Source organism: Oreochromis aureus, linkage group 3 (genome assembly GCF_013358895.1).
Source record: "Oreochromis aureus strain Israel breed Guangdong linkage group 3, ZZ_aureus, whole genome shotgun sequence".
In the NCBI taxonomy this organism is placed as follows: domain Eukaryota; kingdom Metazoa; phylum Chordata; class Actinopteri; order Cichliformes; family Cichlidae; genus Oreochromis; species Oreochromis aureus.
In genome coordinates, this window is record NC_052944.1 from 114,413,287 (window position 1) to 114,424,141 (window position 10,855).

The following is a 10,855-nucleotide window of genomic DNA, read 5'->3' on the forward strand; positions in this document are numbered from 1 at the left end:
TAGTACCAGTACCAAAAAAAAGAAGATTTATTCATAACACACGTGAAAAGACCCAGGAAAACCGAGTTAACGAAAAAAACGATAACAAAATAACACTAAAAACCACTAAAAACCCTGAAAACCATACATTTCACACCCGAGTCTCAACTCTCGCGGCCCGGTACCAAATGACTCACGGACCGGTACCGGTCCATGGCCCGGGGGTTGGGGACCGCTGATATATATCATTTCAGTTTATTTTGAAAAGTCTCAACAGAAACTTGAGCTTTATTGTGAAAGGTTTATGTGGAAAATAAACAAGCGGACGGCGGAGCCACACAGTGGTTTTACCGTCATTGTTGGTAACGAAAGTACGTGTAAAAACAGTCGCTTGTCCGTCCATATTGTGGTTATTGTAAGTATAAGAGAAGGAGAGTGTCAGGGACCTGGGGGACCCAGGGCCCATAAGCAGTTTTGAATTTATATTACTTGTTATATGTACATTTGATGTATTGTGTGGCTGTCCCTGGTTTCCCTGCTTGCAGGTATGTGTATGGGTGTGTGTGTGTATGGGTGTGGGTGTGTCTGGTAGGATGGTTTACAGGCACCATCAGGCCTGGTGGGTGTGCCCTGCCAGGTGGTTGGCCACACCTGCGGAAAATGCGCACACACACACACCTGCAGCTGATCAAGCCTCGTCGGAGGAGCTACTTAGGAGTGTGGTGGAGCTCTCTCCGACGCTGGATCGTTTCGTGAGACTTCCGTTAGTTTCCCAGTTAGAAGTCAGTGAATTAGAGTTTTGTTACTGAGTGGTGTATTTACGGCTGCTTCTGTTACTTTCCCAGGAGAATTGTGGGACGAGAGGGCAGCAAAGACGGACCACACTAACACTAAGGAGTAGTGATGGTGAGATGAAGCCTTGTGATGAACTGAAGCTTTCCACCCAATTGGTCGACTCATGGTTCGAAGCATTGTGATGATTCATTTGCTCTACTGCGCCATCAAGTGGACAATTCGAGTGAAGCGGGCTCTGTGATCTTAATGATGTGTAAACCTCTAAACTAAATAAATAAATTGTTTTCGTGGTTATTTATCCCGAATATTGTCTCAGTATGTGTGATACAAAAGAGAAAGTGGAAACTATCAGGACAGAGTTTTGGTATGATTGTGTAACTGTTAGCCTACATAGTCAGTCAATAGTTTAATTCAGATCATAGATCAGTACATTTGCATATTTTTATAACTATAAAAGGTGTAAGCATCACAGCAGATGCCTTTGTGTCAACGTAGCTGAGGCTAAAACAGAAAAAACGATTTTATAAAAATATTCAGCAGTAGATCAAAAACGAAAGAAAACCATTAAGCAACAAATGAGCATTACCTGATGCTGCTGAATTGAAGCAGAGCAAATTACAGAGGTTTTATTAGAGACACACCTTAGCTTTTTGCAATTTTGCATAATGTTAAAAGTTTAAATTTGTTTAGTAGCCTATTGAACAACAGAAATTAGGTTTTCTTTTCGGAAGTATTTCAAAGGGAAAAAACAGCGGCCGACAGCGCTGTAAACAAAGGTAGGCTTATGCGTAACAAACAAGCGAATAATGCTGAAAACAGATTTTTAGACGGGAAACTGTTCTTGAAGTGTGTGTGTGTGTGTGTGTGTGTGTGTGAGAGAGAGAGAGAGAGAGAGAGAGAGAGAAAGCTGTGCATAAAGTGTGATTTTATCCTGGTGAAAGCAAAACAGCAAAAGTCAGAGGAAATTCATGACGATGTTTATGTGAAGCGTAGTTTCGATCTCCTTTTGCTGCTAGTTCACACAATATTGTTTGAAGAGAAATAAAGCCTGCAGCTTCAGAATCAGCGCAAAAAAGGCGTAAACACGAAGCACGGACCCGCCGACGGATCAGAATCAGTGAGCTGTCGGCTTTCAGCCCCGACCGTGTCCGTGCCGTCGGGTGAGAAAGGTAGAATTGATTTTAATCGATAATCAAAACCCGCTCCTAGTAACTGTGTAATCATGCTTGTGTACATGTGGATAATGACACAAACTAGTGTTTGGTGCTTCACTTTTTAATAAACTAAAAGACAGAAATCAGATTATAGGATCTGTAGTGTTGTTTATATTATGGTGCTTATCATTCGTGATATTTATTGCTGTGTGCATACTTTATTAGGAGATGAAATAAAAAAAAAATCTCTTCCTTGCTGGTTCCATCGAAGAAGAAATGCTCAGATAACTATGTAACACGTATGTAATCCAATTCCACAACACAGTGCGATGGGGAAATCAGCTGTGTTTTGCTGCCCATTTTATTTCGAATCTGGCGCGAACCTGTGAACCAGTCCCTGAATCAGTCACGTGGTACGGACTACAAACGAGGCCTCGAACGTCACTGCATACGTAATCAAAGCAAGCCTCGATACGCGCTTCACAAACACGCCCCCGAGATTACCCGACACACGATTCGACGCTTCGACACACAGGACACATCACTACTAAGGAGTGGAGACACAGAGCACTGACACTGGATGAGGACACAGAACGGGAGTCTGGGACACTAGCATATAATATGAAACAAAAACATTTTTATATTGTCATCTGATATATATCGTCACATTGCACAGCCCTAATCCTATTTTTTTTCTGTTGTTTATGTTCAAGGTAAAAAAAATATATATAAAAATACAAACTTTTTAAAAATGTCTTGTTTCTCTTTTTTTCCTCAGAATAAATTGCGACTAGTCTCAATGGCTGAGATGGAGGAGCAACACAGCGACACGTTAACCCCAATTGCTGCAGTTCCAGTATGAACTGAGCAACTCTGAAAATCCAAGGAAAAGCTGAGTGTATTTTATTTAAAGCTCAGATGGACCTTGATGGACTAACATGCAGGCTGCATTCAGGACTTTGTCACACTGGTATATGAAGAGTGGTAACAAGAGAAATTGTGCACACACACAATGTGTCACTTTATGCTTGCTCTTCTCCAGCCTCTGGTGTCACTTTGTAGTATTAGTCTTACTATTGTCTTATGTGTTGTGATTTAGGGTGTGTGCGCACAAGCAGAGGTTTTTGTCTGTAACCGTAACCTCGTTTTGAGAGCCTTGTCTAACATTTAATGGTCGTGAAATATGTCAGACTTTTTCCTCTACTTAAACAGCTAAGAGCATTTGAACACAGTGGAGAGAAAGGTGTGCATTAAGGATTTCTAACTATGATGTTTAAGTGTTGTCACTACTGAGGATCCTTATTCACTACGCTGCTGTTTACAGTTTAACTTTTCATCAGAACAAGCACTTCTAATTGTACTTTGCTCCTCACTGACAAAACAATTCCAGTAAATGCACTTTTATCTTTAAGTTTGGAACAGTAATCTGTCTTAATCTATTTTGTGTTTTAGTTATCATATCGGGAAAAGTCCTGTGGTTATCCATCCGTCCTGTTCGAATAAACCCAAAGTTCCGGAACATCTTCTTTAGATCTCTTCAGTTTTATTCATGTAGCACCACTTAAACAGTCAACAAATTTTGTCTCAAGTATGTTACATTGTAAGGTAAAGACCCCAAAGAGTTAATCTCAGACAAATGTTCACACAAATGCGAATTACATTCACTTCATTAATGAAGTGAATGCAATTCAGTAATCAAATGTGTTTGGCTATAACTGACTACATGTGTATACTGTATCATAAGTGGACAGACATGGATGTAAACCACACCTTAACCATTTGGCTGAGGCAAAACTACCACAAGGCAGTGATTCTAACTAAAAGGTACTCTGGATATTATTAAATGTGAACATATCGTTAAATACTACATTTTTTGTTTGTCAGGTGTCCTGTTTGAAGAAAACACTTGGTAGCCACTTGAATGAATGTAAATAAACACATTTACATGAGGGTAAACAGATTTCAAGGAAATAAAAGTGCTTGAATTTGAAAGCTTGTGAGTTATTTTGTTCATGTATCAGCTGTTTAGTCGTTTTATGACAAGACGGATGCTGTCGTTATATTTTAGTATAGTGTTTGAGTTAAAGAGAATAAAAGAATATTTAAGATTTATTGTACCAATGTTGTTTTGTACGAAGCTCAAATTAATTTAAAAAGTTTTAATTTATGAGTTTTTGAACACATGGTGTATTATGTTGTAATGGCATAGAAATGTACATTTAAGGATATAAAGAACTATATTTAACGTGTTACAATGAAAAGAAGTGCTAGAAATAGTAATATAAACAGAAATTTAAATTTTTCTATTAACGGAAAATATCAGTTAATGATACAGAAAATATACTGTGAAAAAACGGAATTTTCCGTTTTATAGCTGAAGGAAATGCCCGTAAATAGTATGTAGAGTATACTGTAAATCTACAGAATTTTCCATTTTATCATTTACAGAAAAGTCCATCAAACTTCCGTAAAAAAACAGAAAATGTACTGGCAGAAAATTACCAGGACATTTTCCGTTTTTCTACTGAATTTTATTTTTACAGTGTAAATATACAAATGGATCTGAGAAGATTTCCAATCATGTTTCTACTAGATTTACAGTTTGTTTTCACATCTTCTGACTCAGAAGGTGGAGCAGGTGGTGCTTACAAGGAGTACGTGCTTATATAGAAGAAGAGTTGTGTTTTAATAAAGCAATTTAGTTAACCAATAATTGTATTGCATGCTGGCATTAAAAAATGTTTCATGTGACTGATTTAATTAATTTGTTTGTTTTTTTTTCTTCCAGACTGAGTGGCTGTAACCTCTCAGAGAGAAGCTGTGATGCTCTGTCCTCAGTTCTCAACTCCCAGTCCTCCAGTCTGAAAGAGCTGGACCTGAGTAACAATGACCTACGGGATTCAGGAGTGAAGCTTCTATCTGCTGCACTGCAGAGTCCACATTGTACACTGGAAACTCTCAGGTCAGGATCCAAACATCCCCACTGCTGATCATTAAATGATATTATTATATAAACAACCAAGCTTTATATAATTGGCAGGTGAACCTTTCTTTATCTTTGGATTGCTTAGGAGATTCTTAATTACTGTCTGAAGTTTTTTTTACAGTCACATATTTTGTTTTAATGGTAAAACAGAATTATTGTTCAGTTCAATGAGCAGGTAGCTGGGAGATTCATAATAATGAGGTATATTTGTATTAAAGATGACTAAACTTGAACAGTAGCTGTGTGAGTTACTGTGTTTACTCATGTGTGCTGATGGTGGGAGTAATTTAAAGCTGAAGTAAACTTGTAATGAGTTTAATTGAGCTTCTGAAGTAAGTGTACTTGGAGATATTTATGTGTTTACTAAAGTACAGGAGAAGGAGGCTGTGTGCAGCATAGAGGAACCCAGACCTCAGCTTTGTCTGCTGGTTTCTGTTGCTGCTGTTACAGTTTCCCCTCATCATTCCTTTCAACAGTCTCCTCACTGTAACAAATCAAAGTGTTACTGTACAGATTCACGTCTGAATGTTGCCATGTGCTATTAAAACTAAAAGCGATGTTTCATACACCAATGTGGTTCAGTCACACAGTAACTGATGGTAAATAATGTTTGTGTTGAGCACATCGTACAGGTCAGCTGCTCCACAAATCTCAGATTTACATGCTGGAACAGTTTGTGATCATGGAGGATAAACCTCACTTCCTGTTTGTTTCATACAGATGTGACATGAACAATAACACATTCATGAAATCCTTTTAGGAACACAAACACTATTGTAGCTGGAGAATATATTTGAATGTAGGATAATGTAGGGGATCATCAACAACGGTAATAACTAACCACCACCTCACCATTTGGGTTGGTACCTGCATGTTGATTGATGAAGTCATTTTCTTCTTCCTCCATTTCTACCTTATTAACATCAGATTAAAAGCTGCACAGAGACAGACACGGGACATGTTTAGCCTAGCTTAGTACAAGGACTGGACATGGGGGAAACGGCTCTTATCACTGGATCAAAACATGAAAACAAATCTGAAGCAAAGTTTTGTTGAAGTGAACTGTGGTGGTGCCCAATGTTCCCTCTAAGCTACGCGTGTTTGCAATTATAAAATATACTTTTGTATATACGCAGCCAATCAACGTGGTTGACAGGCTATGACAGCGTCCTTATATGCCGACACCGGTGTTTTAGCGAGCAAAGCGGCGTGGCTGATGTGGAGTGAAGCCACGTTAATGACAGCGTGTACAACCATTGGAGATGTGATCAGGACAGACGGAACAACTGACGGAAAAAGTCTGGACTTTATACCAGTTTTTAAATTGTGTTGATAGGCCATGTAAATCCAGAGTTATGATAAAAATATCTGCAATGTTTGGTTTTCTTCCTGAATACTATCGTTGTTTATATTTACTGCGGGAAGAAACGGTAAAAACTGTGTTTTATAAGGAAAACACTTGAAAGCGCTCTCCGCCTGTGAGCAAAGACAAAACCAAAAACCCCACCTTTTCCTATTGGTGGAAAAATGTACCATGTTTACCAATCAAAAAATGATATGGCAACGTGGCATCTAGTTGTTAAGAAACGGGGGGAAGTTTTAGGAGTGACGGCGGTGTTTTGAGATTTGAGAGATTTGAGACGTTTAGCGCAAATCTTGTGTAGTTAGTGTGTAGTGTGTCAATAGTTTTGTTGTGTGTGTCAGAACAATGAGGCGACTGCTGAATGTTACAGGTGTTACAGCAGTGATACATCTCCTGCTGTCAGGCCTGCAGGTATCAGGCTGTTGTTCTCCTTTATCTCATAGTGGACAGAAATTATTTTTTGGAGTGGCACAAATAATTTGTGTGGCATCAAATTTGATGCAGAACAGCTGATTGTTCTGTAAATAGTTTGAAATGTTTGTTTAAAAACGCCTTGGCTGCATTTTTAGGTAAACAGCTGCAAAAAACTTTGTTGTTTGCAAAACTCAGTAACTTTTTTGAAGAAGTAACTATATAATTAATTGCCCAACACTGGTCAGTATATACTGTATTTGGCAGACAGAGAGTTACAGGAATCTCTCCCAGACCACAGACTCATAATACAAGTCAGAGCTTTTTTTTTTTTTTTTAAAAAAAAGAGAAAGAAAGTTGTGTTTTCAAAATTGGAGTTCAAGTTATTTTTACTTCCAATAGTGTTAACATACTACACAGGTCATGAACAAGATTGTTTTCAATTTTCATTGTAAGTGGGCTAAAGCAGTTAATTAAAAGTAGTCTAACATAAATGTAAATGCTGTAATTTGATTATTTTAATAAACCATGTAACTTGGATGGATTAAATGCTGGCGTGACCACAGTGCACACATCTGCTGTTGCTCACAGTGGTCCAAGGGACGCTCAGGGAGTTTGTGCGTTCGCTCAGACACATGAAACATTAGAGGGAACATTGGTGAGGGGACTCTGACAGATTTAGGATTATTTAATGAAGCTTCTTCCTGAGTCCTGCAGATTCTTCTGTGAGATTTGTACAGGATGTTTATGAATCTGGACATTTTGTCTGTATTTAATTCCTCACTTCTGACTGGTTTGGTCCCAGTTTATTTGGAATATGCCCAGCAGCATCAAACACAGTTGGACCCAATATTTATGGTCTGTACATGTACGACAATTACTTTTATTATTAATATTAATAATAATACATTTATTTGTAGGTCCCTTTCAGAACAACAAGGACTCTGTGGACTAAATGACCAAAAGAAACAAACTTTGAGATCAGACGGTGCAAATGTGATCACAGGGAAACGTTTTAAACATCGAGGCTTTAAACAAAAACCAACGTGAAACAGTTTGTAGTTGAGATCAGTGGGAATGAAGCTGAATAACTGTTTCTTCAATAACTTTGTAAATGACAAATATGATGTAAATTAGCAGCATTAGCACTTACTAATGATGTGAGTCGACACGCGGCTGTATTGAGACGACCACATTAGGTGGTCCTCAACTGTAATGGAAACCAGTGGATCCAGTCCAGTCGTGGCGACCTGTGGTGAGTCGATCTGAGCAGCTACTAATGGAAACGGGGCCATAGATGTGTTTGTGCTGAATAACAATCAATCACAGGATTTTTACATTACTGTTAAAATCTCATGTTGTTTGTTAAAGTGTGCAGTTCAGGGTGTGTTACTAAAACTGTTGTCTGCTCACTTTCCAAAGACCCAGCCCCCATAAAAAGCAGCCAATCAGCTTCTAAGAGTTACACACCCACACATATCTATCAAGTTAACTCTGGTCTAACACACTTGGATTTAGATGGAAGAATGTTCCTGTACGAGGACTGAAAATGATTTAAAAAGCAGCCAAATGTCCAAAGAACAACTTTGACACACCTTCATAAAGCCTGCAGAGCAAAAGAAACACTAGCTGAAATTCTGGCTGCTCTTATGAAAAGTACAGAAAAATTATGGGTCGCTCAACACTTGTGCACAATATAAGAGTCCTACAATCATACTGAGAAAATCATCGACAGCTAATTATCCAAGTGGATTTGTTTAAGAGAGCTCCATCTGCTGTTGGCCCTCTGCAGCTGCATGAAAGGGGTGTGTTCATAGTGAAAGTAGTAGAGAAAGTAAACCCCATGGGAAGGAGGGAGGACTCTGAGCAGCTTCCAGCTCATATTCAGACGTTTGACTTCTCACTGAAAGCAGCTAGTTTGAGTGTCTGTACCTTAATTAGAAGAGATAACATGTCCATACTAATTAGAGTTGATTGAGCAATGCTGTCCTTGTAATGTAGTTTATGATTTTTATACATCTGTTTGTGGACAAGTCCAGTTTTTCTGTAGAGCCTCTCAAGTGGGTGACAGCAGTCAAAGTTCATGTGTAAACCAGAGCAGCAAATCAGGTCCAAATGTGTTGTTCACAGTGAGTGGGATCATCAGTGTGCTGCTATGTTAACATCCTGCAGCAGGATGTGTTTGGTCAGAGAATGGATAGATCACTAAGTCATTGTTGAGTTTAGGAGGATGGTAGACAGCTGGAGTAGGTTCAGCCAGTTGACACACAGTAGAATAAACATAACTGAAGGCAGGAGCAGACATCTGTATGACTTTCCACCTCTCACATAGATTATTGTCCCTGGGCAGCGCCACAGGGCTGGTAGATGTAAACAAACCTGGAGGAGAGGATTTATTCAACTGAGAAAAGTCACAGAGTTGTGTCTTGATGCTCAATCATCCAGGTAAGTGAATCCCAAAAAGGTTGATTCTGTTCATCTGGACGTTTTCAGTGGGAGAAACGTTTCATCATCATCACAGTGTCTTCTTCAGTCTCAGCTGACTGCAGGTTTCTAACCTTATAAACTGAAACCAGGAACAATGGGCTGGGAGGTCAGTTCATTGATCATTGGTACGCATATTGTCAGGACCATTGATCAACAACCACTGATCAATGGCCATGAGTCCCATTCACAGAGAGTTGGGGAATTGCTGCAATCACAGCATTGTAAGATGGTGACAGAAGTACCCTTAGGCCCCTCCTCCATTCAGAGATGGTCTTTCCCTTTTCACATAAACAGCCTCCTTGACTCCGCCCTCAAACCAGCTTTCACATTTACTCAGGACCTTCTTGATGTGCTGCTTCTGCTTCCCTGGCTGCTGTGTCTGTGGGGATGGTGTTTGTTCTGTGTTGTAGCATCCTGATGACGCCCAGTTTGTGCTCCAGTGGATGATGAGAGTCAAACCTTAAATACTGATCTGTATGTGTAAACAGAGTGAACCTTTAAGACCAGCTGTCTGTACAATCAACTTAGTCACCTGTAACATCTCCAAGTTTCTGGCTTCGATTCTCAACCCGTTGATAGTTCAGCTCTGAACACCAGTGAAATGTTTCTCCCACTGAAATCACTACATTCATATGAACAGAATCAACGTTTTGGGATCATGGAGTTGTGGAGAATGTCTCAGTTAATCCGATAAAGTCAAACTTACAATTGGTGAAGAGATCATGGATGATGTGCCCCTTGATCGTAAAGAAGTGGATGTTGTGTAGACTGAAGTTCAGAGTGGTGGGTCATTCATAAAATATTCTGTTCCAGCTGCTGGAGGACAACATCATCACTTTTGTGAAGAACGAGCTGAAGAACATCCAGAAGGTTCTGAATCCAAATAAACCTCAGTGCTTGGAGTTTCAGAGGGAGGATGATGAGCAGAGGAGCAGCAGAGAGGCATTTGTGAAGATCACAGTGGACTTCCTGAGGAGAATGAAGCAGGAGGAGCTGGCTGACCGTCTGCAGAGACGTAAGAGGATTTCTATAAAGATTTAAGCTGCTGGATAAATGAGACACTTGTGACACCAGTGTGTTCAGTCATTTCTCAGTGGGTCAGAAATTGTCATCAGCATTTTTTATTTTTATTATTATTGTTGTTCAGAACTTCCAACTGCTGTTTGTCATCGTAACCTTAAGGCGGAGAAACACCTCTTAGCTTCAGCTGCTGTCATGGGAGTCATGATGAGGATGTTCAACAGTCTCAGAGGAAGTCTGCTTGTCTCAGAGGTGGTCCTGCTGTAGAACAGCCTGGTAAGACAGAAAACCTGATGCTGCCGATGTCTGGCGGCAACGTGAGTTGTATAACGGAGCCAGCTCGTTTCCGGTCTGCCGCTTGCTGTCTCAAGCCTCCATTTAAATAGAAAATCGTGCGTCGTAGTAAAAAAAAAAAAAATCCTTCATTTCATTCACACAACAACATAACAGAGTCTGAATGAAATGAAGGATATATTTAGCTTCCTGATTGGAAGGTTGGTTTCAGTTTTGCGCTCAGTCTTTACTGCACAGGTGAAGGTAGAAAGTGTGACTCCAAACAAAGTAAACACTGTGTCAGAAATGAGCTGTGATTAGTTTGTTCACTCTGAGCCAGTCTGAGCAGTCAGACCACATATTTGTAAACTAGCACATGAAGGTGTG

General features: G+C 39.6%; 1 protein-coding gene across 1 annotated transcript in view; it reads left to right on the forward strand.

Moving 5' to 3' along the window:
- LOC116312827 (NACHT, LRR and PYD domains-containing protein 14-like) overlaps positions 1–10,855 on the forward strand; it is a gene marked incomplete at both ends in the record, with an annotated part of 197,428 nt that overhangs the window by 163,784 nt on the left and 22,789 nt on the right. Inside the window, one exon of the mRNA XM_039608451.1 lies at positions 4,717–4,890. Within this exon, the coding sequence (XP_039464385.1) occupies positions 4,717–4,890 (174 nt within the window). The remainder of the gene's footprint in view (positions 1–4,716; positions 4,891–10,855) is intronic.